General features: G+C 33.3%; 1 protein-coding gene across 4 annotated transcripts in view; it reads left to right on the plus strand.

The window, feature by feature from the left end:
- The window catches only part of GPHN (gephyrin), a 626,292-nt gene that overhangs the window by 307,843 nt on the left and 300,975 nt on the right, over window positions 1-17,474 (plus strand). For all 4 annotated transcript variants that reach the window (XM_059914468.1, XM_059914469.1, XM_059914466.1 and 1 more), the window contains exon 5: window positions 9,619-9,713. In XM_059914468.1, coding sequence (XP_059770451.1) covers window positions 9,619-9,713 — 95 coding nt within the window. The remainder of the gene's footprint in view (window positions 1-9,618; window positions 9,714-17,474) is intronic.

A 17,474-nucleotide genomic window follows, 5' to 3' on the forward strand; every position in this document is an offset into this window, starting at 1 on the left:
CTACACTTAGGGGTACAATTTCTAAAGCATATAACTGGGCTAAAATGAACATCAAGGTAGCATTGAAAAGAGGCAGTGTTGTAAATGAGCAGCCTCAGGAGTGTGTGTGTATATTTTTGTGTATGTTGTTTGCGTGTTAGTAGAAATGGTCATTTCTACTCATTCTGACTAGGTGATGGGATTTGTTTAGTGGTGGTAGATAGAACCAATTTCTTCCTCCCCATTCCCACCAGCTGCCCTAATAAAGTCAACTATTCAGTTGCTTATAGCCCTAACCTAAAGAACTCAACTCCAATTCTAAGACATGTACTTGTGTGTACACACACATATACATTATCCTCAGTTTTATGAAGTGTAATTGTTTTGTTCAAGGATGGACTCTTTTAACTTCTAAATCTCAGACTTGAAGGCAACATAGGCTTTATTTGGATAGTGAACTACCTTATTCTAAGCATCATAGTCTGGATGTTCTGAAAAAAGTTTGTGATCTTCAGAGCTTAAATTATAGATGCTGATTCTAAGATATCAGCTCTAAGTTCCATAGCAAAAAAATATATGTGTGTGTGTATACACAAGGGTATACACACACACACACACACACACACAAATATATAAGTTATGATTCCATGGAAGAATCTCATAATTATAGAATAAAATATTTCTTTTATCTTTCAAATTAGAGTATATATAAGAGCTGTTATTTAACTTTTTAAGAAGTTTTTTGATCTGTTTTGCATTCCTACAGTTTTACCTTTTTCATTGGCAAAGGATAGCTGCAACTCTTTTTAGAATAGTTTTTAAAAATTGGGCCTCTCATTATTTTTAAGTCCTTGTTAAGAGATTTTTCTTCCATTATAATAAAGGTAAAGATTTTCTTTCATCTGACTTATATCAATTTTATTTAATAAATAATGTGTTCTTCCTTCTATCTGTCTTCCAGGTTGTAACTCACTGAGTTATTTTTTATTTTTCATTCTTTTTTTTTGAGAGACTCTTGCAAAGTAGATTTTTCTACTATGAAGTATAATATTGTTGATTTTAAGTGATTATGATAAGACCCCTCTGTTTAGCATGAGCAGCAGAGCATTAACTTGAGTCAAACGTTGCCTCTTTGCGTTCCCCTATTTTACAACATCCTGGGTCTAAGTCCATCCTGACTTATTGTCAGGCTGATGTTGTTTCCACAGCCTTAATTTGTAATGTATGGTTGTTATGGAAATTTTAAAAATTATATAAACTTATTTGGCTTACCATTTTGAACAATTTATTTACCACAAGTAGTTATGGATACTTGCTTATATTTTTTCATCTTTGCTTAAGTATGTAATTACATAGCTGTTTTCTATTGGACTTAGGTGAAAGCATAAATGCAGGAGGTGCTGTTAGTTCTTTTTCTTCAAAATATATTTATATTCTTCTCATTTTCTTTTCCCAGTTTACTTTGGAGGTTTTATGGTAATGTCCAAGGCTATATTCCTGGTCATTGGTATCTCCAAAACTGCTGTTTCTTGATAAATCTTCATTAAGTTTTCAAGATTATTGCTAGCATATTGCATTCTTCAGACATCTGGTAATTCACACACATTCAAAAACAAACGTGCCTGTAACTTCTATTCTGTACTGCTTCTGGTTGAACTATTCAATTTTCACAGTTGCTTTGACTGTAGTCCATTACAGCAACTTGTATGACATAAGTGACTTTAGACTTCTGTTTTAGTACAAATCATAGTATTCAACATTTGTTAAACACTTGCTACGTGTTAGGAATGATACTGAGCATTTTTATGTTCTATCGCATTTAAGCAAAGTACAAAGATCCTTCCTACGTCTGAATAGGGTGTAGTACCTTGTAAACTGAAAACATATAATAGATTTAATGGATTAATTTCAGAATTGGAGTCTACAGGCCTAAGTTTTATTGATTTACTGTGTGGCTTTGCATTATTCATAGAATTTATTAGTGTGTCTATTTCTTCACTTACAAAAAGATAATAAAATATGTCTCCTCTGTATTATGTAATATAGGAATATGTTGTGTTTAAACAGAGAATATCTATAGATGTTTTGTAAGAAAGGCACCATAAATAAAACATTCTGATGTGAATATTTCTATTATTAAATTATGTTGCTAAATAATAGTATTCATGTTTAGCTCTCCAGTGCAATAAGAGAAATAAGAGCTTTTTCACAGCATTATAAATTTATGTTGTATATAATGTTATCATACTAGCATTATAAATATTATGACATCCTTTTAGTTAACTAAAATTGCTTTATAGTGTTAACAATTTAGTTTTATAAGATGGATAACAAATATTATTACCCCTTTTTACAAATGGAAAACTGAGAGATAGATAAATTTCAGGAGGCATAAGAACCAAAGCTTATATTTATTTAATATGTGAATAATGAAGGACTGTTAGGTTATAGATGATGAATAAAAAGCCTGATCATAAAGTGAGAGGTTAGTAGCTTTAAAATCCATCTTTAGATGAGCAAAACCGTAAGAGAACAAGTTATTTAATTCAAGCTACAGCATGTCATAGCCTCCAAATACTTAATGTGTATGGATTTTGCTCTCATCTTTACTATTGGAACTTCTACTAAGTTAAGCTTATCACAAGACAACAGCAATATTGGATTTCTTTGCTTTTAGGAAGTACTGTACTCATTTCCATCTTTCCCAGTTGGCCTGTAATTTTAAAACTGAGGGTGGTATGAGAAGAAAAAATGCAACACCTTATAATAATATTTAAAATAGGAATGAGCTGTTTTTGGTTTTTCTCTTTTCTTAGCAGTTCTTCCACTCACTCTTTTTCCTTTACCTCACCTATTTCTTCCTCTCACTTTTTCACATGTGTCTGTTTTGGTGAGAATCTAGTTTTGTTGCAAGAGAACTTCAGATGTGATAATTACGTGTTTCTAATGTGGATACTTTCTAAAGAGGCCACCAGTGAGAATTATTGTATCTTAAGGCAAAAGAGCAAAGTTTTAGATTTTCTAAAATCAATTGGCAGTGAGTCATTTGCAAATAGTATTTATAAGTCTAAAGTAGGAGCTTATTTCCTTTATTCTCAATTAAGATGTTTAAGAATGGCTTAAATTATGTTGTTATATGAACATTAAAAACTTACAGTGCTTTAAAAGTAAACCAAGTAATTATGTGTGACCATCAATAGAGTGGAAATCCAATGTATAGATTTTTTTAGGTAGCTCTTATGTTTCTACTTATATTATACACCACTAACCACATTAAAAAAACAAAATTCCAATGTAGCTGGAGTAAAGAAGCTGGGTTATACATTCACCAGTTAACTGACCAGACAACAGCCTTTCAGTACAATTTCAAATTGGATCATCTTTCTACTTCATCTTTCTTCAGATTTGAGAAACAGGATATTTTTTCATATCTATATATCAACTTTTGAAGAACATGAATGAATAACATTTTCTTCTCTATAGATTAAAGCACATGTAACCAACAACCTACAATAAAGGAGAACTTTATTATTTTTCACATAGTGCCAAAAATGAATAAAAGTATAATGCATATATAAAAATGCTAATAATCCATAGAAATACCACTATTTTCTCACCTTTTTCTGGAATGAGATATAAAGTAGTACAATTTATAAGTAGACTATAAAGATAAGTGCTGTTCTTGTGAAAATCTCTTATAAAAAATAATTCACTCATTTGAGTTCCCTGATTTTTTGTTTGATAATTTGACTATCAGTATTTAGATAAATGAGGAAAATAATATGAAAAAGTACTCACTGGGTAAAGAAATTATAAAACTTTGGAGTACTCACTGCTATACATATATACTCAACTTGGTTATTTAATAAGGGTTGAGATGAACAATGGAAACAGTAGACTCTTCACTCAGCATCTCAAGCTCACTGCAGAGTACATGTTCTTTGAATGGAATGGATGATGAAATTGCCTGAAGTACTTAAATTTTTATTTTTATTTTTTTGTGTCTTTCTCTATAATTATACTGTCTCCTTTGATCTTTCATTATAACCAGATCTTACTTAAATATTGTACCACTTTAACTGAAAAACAAAATGGAGTATCTCCATTTTGAAAAGCTTTCTGCTTCTTCCAAGAGTGGAAAAAGATGTAAATATTTAAGAAGGCTAAAGCTCCAAGGAAGATAAATACATTACCAATACACTCATATCTCTCAAGTAAAACTGGAATAACTATTTTCATTACTTAGTTGCAGCTTCTTCTTTGTAGCAGTAGTCTTTAACCACTTAGTCACACTGTTATGATACAATGACATGATTAGTTGAAAGGTGTTTGTAATTAGTAATATAAAATTAACAAAATCTGTATGTGAATGTTTTTAATTAATTGGAATAAATTAAAGACTGCCCTTATAATACTGCGACTCTTACTTCCACTCTGCTCTGCTTCTTAAATGAGGAGAGTAAAGAGTAAATTTATAGCTGGTGTTCCTTGAACATCCCTATGAGTTATTCATCATGTATAGTCCTGAGAAAAAAATATATTAAAGATAGCTTCTCTGTACCATAGGATACTTATAGGGACAAGATCTGAATTGTTTGTTTATTATAACCTTTTATTAAAATATAAAATAAAATTTATGTGTTTGAGTCAAGAAAATGTACTTGGCTGACGTTAATGGATAGAGTCAGGAAAGTTTGATTGGCTGTCATTAAACTGCCTATTTCTATCTAATTTATCTCCTCACTAGGTCTATATTTTGCTCCAATGAAGGATCCTCACATTTATTTCAATCTGTTTTACGAAGTTGAATATAAGGTGATTATGAATATTAGAACAAGTTGTGTACATTATCATTAATCTACCTCATTCCTTCTGTCTGCTGTCTGTTTTTCAAAGTGTAGTCCTCTGACCAGCACCACAAGCATAACCTGGAAACTTGTTAGATATGCAAAATTTGAGACCCTAGCCAGACATTCTGGATCAAAATCTCTGGGTGTGGCCCAGCAATCAGCATTTAACAAGGTTTCTAGGAGATCCTGATGCACACTAAAGTTTGAGAACCATGGCTCTAATCATATCCCACCTTGATAGCTTAACAAGGTTATTAGTACCCGTTAGATAGTGTTTCAAAGATAGTCTTTGTTATTTAAGATTATTTAATCAGCAGAGGGCACTGTAGTAGTTGTTAGGAGGAAATTATATTAAATCTACGTGGTCAAGTAACAAGCATGTAAATATTAATGCATAAATTATACCTGTTAATAAAAGTATGTCTGTAAAAATAAAAGCACTATACTAAGTGATTTTTCACCACCACCACGCATACAAGAAATTTCTGCACATTTACATTTAACTATTGTTTGTCCTGTGCATACTTAAACATCATTGACTTTTAGCAATAACGTTTTTTAAGGTAATTTTTTCTATGAAGGTTAAAAATGGACCTGAACTTCATTGACAAGTTCCCTGGGCTTATAGAATCATTGTTTATGACACTCTTTTTTGCAACTTGAGTAGTCTTTGAAGAATCTTTCTGACTTTCATGTTATCTTCAAAGTGTCAAGGGTAAAAGAAAAAAATCACAATAAGTGATTTTGCATAGGAGATTGCAACCTTCAAAGTTTAGAAAGTATTTAGCAGTTAAAAATAAAATGTCTTATTTAAAGAGTATAGCTAAATCCAGTTAAACCCCATTATTTTGGAATCTACTAGTCCAAAAAAGGTTATATCTGAAGTAAGAATATAAATTTCTACTATTGCTCAAGGAAAAAAAGAATTTGGTAATCAAATTAATAATTTATAAAAAAAAAAGGGGGAAACGGAATGAAACTAATTAAGAAAAAAGGATTTCAAACTTAATGGCATCTTTTTTTGCCATTGATTATGAATAGTCAATTGATAATGATTGCTTGTTATCTACTTGTTAACAAGTACTGATAACCTTCATTTATCTGTGCTTGTCATCCTAATGTATATGATTGAAGGAATAAAGCTACATTTGTTAAAACCACTCTTCTGTTTGGATTTTCTAGTAAGTTAGACAGATAGTTTTTTCTCATTTTATTCTAAACTAACTTTTATTCTCTTGCTCTTTGCCTTCTAGTTGAGCCTCTCCATTTACGGTTTACAGATGTTTTCACCCAGCTCTTGTCCTCCTGTCCATCTTCCAATTTCCATCTCGTTTGGCTGTTTCTTCCCTTTAGATACCATTATTTCAGTATTCTTCTTCCTGCCCTCAACTTGTCAATGTTCTTACATTTAGGTTCTTGCTCTCTGTTCTCTTTCCCCTCATCTTTGGTTCTCAACCACTGTTTCTAGGTTTGGTTTCTGGATTTTTGTATTATTTCTCTTCTCTAACTGGTATAATCAAAACTGCAAGGATGTAATTGGAAAGCAGAGGCATAGAGAAAATTGGCATGTATTGAATACCTACTCTATGCTAGGTGATTTACTTACATCATTTAATTCTCATAAAATGTAGGTATGCTTTATTATTAGCTCCATTTTATTCATAAATACACTGAAGCTCAGAGAGATTAAATATTTTGTTCTAATTCACAGAACAACTAAGTGATAAAGCCGGGTTTCAAGCCTGTATTGGTTCATTTATTCACTCCTTTATTCAACAAATATTTATTGAGTGCACGTTCTGTATGTTGGACACTATGGTAGGTGCTTCAACAGATCCAGTCCTTACCTTCCAGACCTTAATTGTATGGTGGTATTGTCTGACTTCACAGATGGTGATCTTTTTGCTACACCAAACAGAAGAAGAGAAAATAAAAAGTAAATAGAATGGTTCTGATGTTTTATGGAAAAGATATATTTGATATAGATGTAAGAAAGACTATATTTGTGCATTATTTAGGAATATATAGCAAAAGCGTTGCTTTGTGTCTAGTCCTAGAGAGGGTCTCCCTCCTCACTCACCCCTGTCAACGCCAATGCCTTTTAGTGGCATCACCACAATATATATTTTCCTCTTATGTTCTGTGCTGTACAAGATTTATGTCTATAGGCCAACATTGTCTGGAAAGTCTTCAGAAGGAATTAACTGTCCTCCCTAAATTATGTTTGGAAAAAGATGAAGACCCCTGTGTAAGAATACATACATTCATTCATCCGTCTATTATCCATATATTTACTAATACCCTAAAAAGTATTTAGGATGGTTTAACCAAATACATAAAACACAACAGAACTTTTAATAAGATAAGTGTGGAAAAAATAGGGCAAGGAAAAAATAAGATGAAATTGGGTTGTATTCAGTAAGCCTACTAAAAAAATATTCATAAATTTGTCTCTCTTCTCAAAGGTAACTTGATTCACATTCATCATAATTTTAAAAACAAACTGGTATCACAGAAGTGTACCCCATTCCTAGTTGTAACACTTAAGAGGAAATTTCTCCTACAGGTCCTCCTAAAGAGGACCTCAGTACAGTGTGGTGAGCAATGGCCTCAAATACTCGCTAAAATAAATATGAGTTTCACTGAGCCATTTAATTGTATCCACCTGCATACCATAAAAGCAAAGTCCAGTAAAACAATTCTTTTAAAAGTGGATGAGCCTTTTCAGGTAGACCACTGTGGTCTGGCCAAGTCCAATGGTATATGTTAGAGGATCTCGAAAAATGAATGAATTACATTTCTTTTAGGTAATTCTCATATGTAATTTGTCAATTGAGTTTTTCATGTACTAGATAACAGTGAGTTTACACACTCTTACAAGTTTTATTCACTACTTCAACATCGTTGCATAGAATACCACCTAGTACATAGTAGGTGCTTAATAAGTATTTGTTGTATGGATGGATAAATGCTGTGCTTTGAAGTATGTAAGTGAAAGACTTCCTCTGTCACTTCTCTGTTGATTTCTTCTTCCTTTGTCCTTAAATAAAGTGTGCTACTATACTTTGGAGTATATCATCTTTATGTGGACCCCCAAATTCATTAAATGTCAGACATTGCTTAGGTAACTTTTTCAAACAGATAAGGAAATCAATATTAACCCTATACAAAGAGCTGTTTTAAGATTGTTCTCAGTAACATCCCTTTGTTGATTTTTAGGGCTCTAAGATTTTAAGGTCCCTAAGAAGAAGTTGTAAACTTCAGTAAAGCAATTTTAACATGGAAATAGTGTTTCTTCTCAGAGACCTCAAAATCATATCGGATTTATTAAATTTGGAAAACATGGGATAGATTATATATAACACTAGCTCAACAATTTTCAGCTATATATTGATATTTTAATGAAAGTAGTTAACTCCCAAACTTAGAAATTTAAGAATGTCCTTTTCTCCTTCCTGCTGGCCCCTTATTTTTAAAGCAGGTTTTGTTGAAAAGCATTATGGTAGTGTTAATTTTCCTTTAAAATTTCTGACATTGTTAAATATTGCATTATGCTGGGATTCAGTGAACCAGTAGATTACATCAATTCCAGTAATCCTTTATTCTATATAATTATAAGGGATTAACTAATTTATATGCATCTTAAAAGTTTATTTATAACATCAACTGGCGTGTAACACATACTTGATGCATTTTAACTGCTCTGCCCAGATTTCTTACTCTATGAAAATCTATTGAGCTATTATAACAATCTGAGGCTTCATTTTAAAATTTAGGTTATTAGTCTAGATGAGACATTTACCATCCTAAATTTTGCCTAGAGCAGTGATTTTACTTAGGACGATCACTCGACTTCTAATGAAATATTGAACTATCAATCTTTCACTATATTTTTCCATAACTTACTTTTTATTTTGTTTGCCTTCTTCTTATTTACTGTAATACTTTATTTTGCAAGCTTTCTTCCTGTGTTGCTCCCAGTTATTGTAACCTGCTACATATGTAGAAAGAGGATTAGAAATGGATTAAATCATGTGTTTCACTCCCAACTTTAGCCTAAAACATATCTTTACCATCACATTATTATAAATATATGCCTATTTTCATTGACCTTTAGAAAATGAAATTTTCTTGCCCCCTTCAGTACCTTTTTGAGGTTTAACCACACTTGTCTTAAGAATACCCTATCTTAAAACTTCTATTATATAGTTAAAGCCTATCACTTCATTAATTCTTTTTTAAAAACAATCAGATAGTTCATTTATATTGAAGATATGGAAATGGTAAATCTAGAGTTTTTCTTCTACCCAATTTATGGAGAAAGTTGACTTGATGATTTCTTGAGTTCCATTTATTATATCATAAAATCATAGAGCTAGGAGAGACACAAGGTGATCTCAGGTTTTTACGGACTAATTATTTCAAGAGTAATAGACAAAGAAAACTACCCAGATTTCTTATTCTGTGAAAATCTATTGAGCTGTTATAGCATTCTGAGGCTTAATTTTAAAATACAGGTTTTTAGGCAAGATGAGATTTCTATTAAATACTTCTGAATTGTAAGGGATAAGAAAGGTCTGCTAATGTAAAAGCTCCCTTGATGTTCTGGTCCTCATCTTTTATTCAGTGGTCCCAAAGAATTGAGTCTTGATGCCTTAAAAAAAATATTTGGAGAACTACTAAGTATGGTTTGTAGATAGCATGATTTATAATTAAGTTAATTTTACTACTCTGCCTTCCTTATTTTTGGTTAATTTCACTCAGTCTGCTATTTAATCTTTAATTACAGGCCACAAAAGAAGTAATAGAACGGGAAGCGCCAGGGATGGCCCTGGCAATGCTGATGGGATCACTTAATGTTACACCTCTGGGCATGCTCTCTAGGTAAGAAAGTCACCAACATGTTGCAAAGAAAATTAATTCCATACCACTAATCACTACAATAGACTGATAAACCTAAGAAACTTCAGTCATACCACTTAATTTTGCCCCCCTTATTTCCCAGAGTTATGAGTCTCAGTATCCTGTCTAGTTAAATATTGGCCAGTTTCTTTCAAGTTCTTTTTTGTTTGTTTGTTTTTGCATATTGTGTTGAAACTTTTAGAAAATATTGTATTACTGCTAAAAGTTATCAATTATAACCCCAAGAAGAGTCCAGTTTATTAAGATGTAAAATATTCTTTTTTTGTGTGATTATAATCATCAATTAATTTCCCTTAGTTGTCATTAAATACTAATTTAGTAAAACTAAGCAGTAGAGTCTTTTTTAATAAGTTTTTACAAGTTAGGAGCTTTAGTTCAATTTGTAAATAGGCATATTGATGTGTGGTCATGAAAAGAAGCTCAGTCAGTAATATATTACTAGTATATTAAATTAGTATATTTAAAACTATGCCTTTGTTGACCTACATGGTGACATCCATCCTCAATTTGATGGTTTAGTTATTTATTTGTTTTTATTTTAGCAATTCTTAGATTAAAATCCCCTTTAATGAGAACAACATACATCACTTACGTTAAAGACAGAAATATCAACTTAGTAAGAATCTGTTGATTTAATGACCATTGATTAATACAGTTGATTTCAGAGCAATCTAGAAAATACACAGCAACTTTATAATTGCAGGGTTTCACAATCATTATTTATAGCCATTTATTGATCCTGTGTGCAATGTGAATATAAAAGTAAATATATCTATTGAATGCATAGAATATGAGTTATAATGCTCTTTCTGTTACTTAGACTAAGTTTGTATCCCATAAATGTCAGCCACTTGAAGCACAGCTACAGGGAAATGTGAATGGGTCATAAGTTAACTGTATTTTCTTCCCTGTTACAAATACTATATTATAACATTTCATTTTAATAAGAGCAAAAAAAGAACTAAAGTAGCTTGATAGAGATTTTGAATTTAAAAGTCCACGCTGGTCTTTAATGAACTCACATTGATTCTTTTATGCTGTTCTTTTTTTAACCCTTAATTATATTACCTGACCGTAGGAGATCAAAGGTCACATTTGGTCCCTCTTCTCTATGGAATTAAGTAGTAGTCTTTGAACATAAAAGAACTCTTTCTTGGCATTCAAGGAATATAGTCAAGAAAGAATTAAACATTATCTCTTGTTAATTATTTTATAATAAAAATCTAATTCAACAGACATAATAATACTCTATTTGCCAGGCCTTGTATTAACCATTAGGGATATAAGTATGGAAAGAAAAGTAAGAAATGGTCCTTACCTTCAGGATCCCCAGTTTATCTGGAGAACTCGTTCCTTACAACTGCTAAGGTAACACTTTAAATTGGATATAGCTTTCTTGATCTAGTATAGAAATAGCACTTTCACCTTATTGAAAGATTTTTCTGGATTAATTTCTCCTCTGCCTTCTGAATCCCCATAATTACTGAACAGTGGACTGCTGAGTGAATGGGAAATAAGTTAGCAGGAGCTGATTTTAAGTATTTTGGAATAAGTCCATCACCTTTAGGCTGAAGGCTTTGAAAACTAAAGCATACACAACATAGTATACACAACCAGATTCTATATACACATGGTATACACAGCCAGATTCTTCTGGCTTTTCTTTATGTTCATTTCCTATTGAACTGAGAGTTTATTTACAAATTTGAAACAGAGATAGTAGTTGGCATGAGCTATGGAAAAGGGAATTGTGGACTATTTCCCTTAATGTTTACTTTTTGGTGCTTTTCAAATCGTTTAAAAAAATTTTTTAGACAGCCATGATTAGATTGATGCTTCCTTTGTTTAGCATTTTTACCTTGTATGTACTTGGGGCTTTGTACATGCTTATATTATAACACATGTGATATTGTAAGTATTTACTTTCTTGTCTGTTTTACCTAATTTGTATAAAATCCAAATTTGTATTAAGAACAGCAGCTTTATCTTATTCATTTTATATCCTCAGCCCCAAAACAATTTCTGACACATAGTAGGTACTCAAAAAAATGTTTCTTGTTATGGTTACTATTGATAACTCAGTGTTTCATCCTAGCTGTAATAGAATTTTTTTTCAAAGTTAAGTAATGCATCAAGTTGGTGCCTTGCCTTCCTATTTTTATCTCTAGAGAGCAGCATTAAATAAAAATAATTTTTTAAATTACTAAATCTGTTTAAATGGTTTTCATCTGCTTGGTTAACTTAATATCTTCCAGTTTTCCAGGTTTTTTTTGTACAAGTAAGTTGGAAGATTGCATCAAGTAAAGGTTAATAGCGTCATCTCTGAACTCAGACTGCTTGGGTTCTATTCTTGCTCTGTTACTAGCTACATAACATCTTTTTTTTTCTCATCTCTATAATGAGGATGTTAGTAGTACCAGCCTTCTTGCATTAAGTAAACTAGTCCATTTAAGTGCTCAGAACAGTTGATTCATAGTAAGTTTAAGTGTTGATCACTGTTGTGTTGTTATTTGTTCAGAGTTCTAGTTCTTAGAGCAAGTCTGCTGGCAGAACCTTTTAATGCTTTCCTTTATCTGGAAATGTCTTTATCTTACCTTTATTCCTGAAGGATATTTTCACTAGATATAGAATTATGGATTGACAATTTTTTCCTTTCAGCATTTAAAAAAATGTTATTCTATTCTCTTCTGGCTCCATGGTTCCTGTGGAGAAATCCACAGTCTTTTGAATTGATATTCCCTTATATGTATGATTTTTTTCTCTGGATGCTTTGAAGATATTTTTTCTTTATTTTTGATTTCAACAATTTGATTATTATGTATCTGGGTGTGGTTTTCTTTGAGTTTATCCTTTTGGGTTAAAAGAGCTTCTTGAATCTGTAAGCTTTATGTCTTTAACCAAATTTGGGAAATCTTTAGCTATTTTTCAGATTTTTCTTTTTCTGCACCAATCTCTTTCTCATTTTCTTCTGGTACTTTTGTGATATGAATTATACATCTTTTGATAACATATCACAGGTTTCTGATGTTCACTTTTTTAATTCATTTTTACTCTATTCTTCAGATTGTTTTTATTAATCTGTCTTCAAGTTCACTGACATTTTTCCTCTTTCATCTTCATTTTGCCTTTGAGCCTATCTAGTGAATTTTTTTAAATATTTGTTTACTTATTTATTTATTTGGCTCCATTGGGTCTTAGTTGCAGCATGCCGGATCTTCACTGAGGCATACAGGATCTTTCATTGCTACACACGGGCTCTTCATTGTGACGCACGGGCTTCTCTCTAGTTGTGGTGTGTGGGTTTTCTCTTCTCTAGTTGTGGCGTGGGCTCCAGAGCACGTGGGCTCTGTAGTTTGCAGCACGCCGGCTCTCTCATTGAGGCGCGCAAGTTCAGTAGTTGTGGCACACAGGCTTAGTTGCCCCGTGGCATGTGGGATCTTCATTCCCCGACCAGGGATCAAACCCGCGTTCCCTGCATTGGAAGGCGGATTCTTTACCACTGGACCACTGGGGAAATCCCTCTAGTGTATTTTAAAATTACAGATACAGTATTTTTTCAGTTCTAAAATTTCTATTCAACTGCTTTTTTATGGTTCTGTTTCTTTGCTAAGAATTCTTATCTTTGCATTTATTTCAAAAGGAGAATGGTTATAATAGCTGCTTAATATTATTTTTCTAACAATTCCCGTATCTGAATCACCTTGGAGTTAACATCTGTTGATTTTCTTTTTCTGTGAGAAGTGCTCAGATTTTCCTGATTCTTTTCTATGTTGAGTAATTTTGGGTTGTACCCTGGACATTTTGAGTATTATCTTTTAAGACTCTGGACTCTGTTAAAATCCTCTGGAGAGTTAGTTAGTTAGTTAGTTAGTTCATTTGTTTCAGGAATCAAGCTGATTGGATTCAGATTGAAAATTCTGTCTCACCTTATGTGGATGGTGATTCAGCCTTTGCTATACTGTCTGGGTCTGCCCAGCACATGAACCATTCAGGAGTTAGCCTGAGATGTGGGCAGTGGAGTATATTTTACTTATGTTTTTAAAAGCCTTTCTTATAATTCTTTGGGTCTGTTACATGTGCTTAGCTCAGGAGTGAGCCTGGAACTTGTGTCAGTTCATTCGCAGAATTAAGGAATCCGCCTTCTCCAGCTCTCTCCTCTCCAAGAATTTCCCTACACTCTGCAGTTCCCAGTTAATACTCTGTAAGAAATAGCTTCTGGCTAAAGGAACTGGGAATAGATGATATTTCTTGTAGAGTATTAATCCCCCGTGCTATTATGCAATTCCACACAATTGGACCACCTTCAGGGCAAGGGCAAACGAAAAGGAAAAAAAAATAAATAAATAACAGAGCTTCCTCTCACCCAAGCTTTTACACTTTAGCCAGAGAGATAGGTCTTCTCACTGGGTTCTAGTGCTTGCACCGTCATGATCGCAGTAGTACAGCTCTGTAACTGGAATTAGCCCCCTTAAGGGTTATTGACTCAAGTTCTGATTTCAGTCCCCAGTTTGCCTGCTATTGTTTATGTTCAGAGTTCTCAGGTAGTCACTCTTGGATTTTCTGTCCACATTTAGTAGGAGACAGAGCCATAGTTAAGGTTCTACTATGTTGGTCAACACCAACAGAAAAAGAGCTCTATTTTTAAAATCAGATCCCTGAGTTTATATCCTAGCATTTACTAGCATTTACTATCCATGTGACCTTGGGAAATTTACTCAGCTAGGTTTAGCACTTCCAGTCCCAGTAGCTAATTGAACTGCCCACAAAAATTCAGCATATAAGCTCCCCAAATCTGTAATTTATGCCTCACTCACTTTTTAAAGAGATCAGATACTTTTTTTTCTAAGCATCATTGACAATAATAGAGCAACCACTGTGGTTACACATTGAGACATCATTTGTCCTGGTTTTATTCTCAGTTCAGTCATTAACTTGATTTGTGATCTCTACTTAGTTTTTTAGTGCCTTCACATAGCTCGTGGAAATGTTATGAGGTCCTATATAGATTAACTTACTAAGAAAAACTATCATATGAATATCTAAATTCATAAAAAGAAAAAGTGATAAGGAGTTTTTAATTTTATAAAGAGATTTACCATCGTAATACTCCATAACGTATCTTTCAATTGTGTCTTAAATATTCAGCTAATTTTTTTGTTACATAGAATTTTCCATAATATCTATCTTATGAAATAGAAGATGAAGTCTCTAGTTAGTTTTTAATATATGAAGTAGGACTAATCTTGTTTTCTTACAGTTTGCCCCACTATCTACCATTATTACCAATTTGATCTCAGCTTCATCTAGTCAGTAACTGAACATAAACACTCAAACACATGCACTGCTATAGGGGAGGAGTAAACTTTTTCCATTCAGTGCCAAAAATGGTTTCATGCTAATATTGTTTAAAAGTTTTTTAAGGAAAAAATAACTGGATTTAAATTTTTATATCAGTGAATTAAGTTATCCCTAGTATTATTTAATACATGTTAAAACAACATGGATCATTTAAAATAAAAATTGACAATAACAGTATTGCCATCTTGAAGTGCTTCTATTTTTTAACCTAAAACCAAACATACTTAGCTTATAAAAGGCTGTAGAAGGGAGCTGGGCAGAAGATGATGGAGAGGAAGTACCAGTAATCCACTTCTTGACCTAGACGACAGTTGGACTAACAGAATCTGATATAACAATTTTGGATATCTAGAGTGTCTTCGAAGGCTTTCAGCTTCCAGGGGTAGGTTTAGTTGGTAAACTATGGTTAATTTTAGTCAATTTCAGCCCAAAATAATAGTAACTATACACTCCCCAATCCCTCAACCCCATGGCAGGCAGCCACACTAACTTGCTTGTGGGAGCCAGAGTGGGCAATTAGGACCTTGTTGTTCAAATATCAGGAATCTAGGTTCTATTTGTGGATTACTGCTTTGATTATAGGGGTACGGACAAAGGCAGGTGGCCGTTGTTGTAACCCCCACCAACTGAAGTGACTTCAAGGGGAATTAAAGGGACAGTGCCTTTTTTTTTTTCCCTTACATTTTTCTCTTTTCCCCTTTTCGGGAGCCAGACATTTAAGGATTAGGACACTCAAGAGCAACCACATACATAAGGGAATTTAAAAAGCCATTGCACATGCCCAAAGAGGAATGCAGGCTCAGAAAAGACCTGAGTTGGCCTTAGGTTTACACCTCAGACTGATCCCAACACAGAGACACTCTACCACAATCAAAAATATAGCAAACCCTGCAGGAAAGGGAAGAATGGGATTTCCAGAATTACCACATTACAAGATTCAGATACCCAGTTTTCAACAATAACAACAAAAACAACACAACACAAGATATAGAAAGAAACAGAGAAGTTTGGCCCATTAAAAGAAAAAAAAAAAAATTGACAGAAAAGACCGACTAGGATGACCAGATGGTAAACTTACTAGACAGAGACTTTTCAAACAATTGTCTTAAAGATGCTCAAATTACTAAAGATGTGAACAAAATCAGGAAAATTATATGAGTAAAATGTAAACATCAGTAACAAGATAAAAAATAAAAAGAAGGCAAAAAGAAATTCTGGAGTTGAAAAATACAACTGTAATAAAAATGTCACTAAAGGGATTCAGAAGCAGTTTCAGTAAAAGGAATCAGTGAACTTCAAGATAGGGCTATTGAAATTATCAAGTCTGAGGAGCAGAAAGAAAAAAAATTGAATAAAAGTGAACAGAGTCTAAGGGACCTGTGGAACACCATTAAGTTCTTGGTCTAACACCATTAGACCATGCTTTGTGAGAATCCCAGAAGAAAGAGAGAAAGGGGCAGAGGATTATTTGAAGAAATAATAGCTGAAAACTTCCCAAATTTCATGGAAGATATAAATCTGCAAACCCAAGATACAAAACAAACTCCAAATAGGATAAGCTGAAAGAAGCCCATATAATAATCAATCTGTCAAAAGCCAAAATCAGAGAATATTGAAAGCAGCAAGAGCAAAGACACTCATCATATACAAGAGATCCTCAAAAGATTTTAAGCTGATTTCTCATCAGAAACATTGGAGGCCAGAAGCAGGTATGGAAGTGAAACATTCAAAGTAGTGAAAGGAGAATACTGTCAACCAAGAATGCTATCACTGGCAAAACTGTCCCTCAAAAATGAAGGAGAGGGCTTCCCTGGTGGCACAGCAGTTAAGAATCCACCTGCCAATGCAGGGGACACGGGTTCAAGCCCTGGTCTGGGAAGATCCCACATGCCCACGAGCAACTGGGTCTGTGCACCACAACTACTGAACCTGCACTCTATAGCCCACGAGCCACAACTACTGAGCCTGCATGCCACAACTACTGAAGCCCGCAAACCTAGAGCCTGTGCTCTGCAACAAGAGAAGCCACCGCAGTGAGAAGCCCATGCACCACAACAAAGAGTAACTGCTGCTCGCCGCAACTGGAGAAGGCCCACGTGCAGTAATGAAGACCCAACGCGGCCAAAACTATAAATAAATAAATAAATTTATTTTTTTAAAAGAAGGAAAAATTAAGACATCCCTAGATAAACAGAAGCTGAGCAAGTTCATTACTATTACATTCGCCCTACAAAATAAGCTAGCAGGAGTTCTTCAGGTTGAAATAAAAGGACACTGTACAATAACTGAAAGCCTTGTGAGGAAATAAAAGATCTCCAATAAAGGTAAAAATATGGACAAGTATAAAAACTAGTATTATTGAAA

This window comes from Balaenoptera ricei, chromosome 2 (assembly GCF_028023285.1).
Source record: "Balaenoptera ricei isolate mBalRic1 chromosome 2, mBalRic1.hap2, whole genome shotgun sequence".
In the NCBI taxonomy this organism is placed as follows: Eukaryota; Metazoa; Chordata; class Mammalia; order Artiodactyla; family Balaenopteridae; genus Balaenoptera; species Balaenoptera ricei.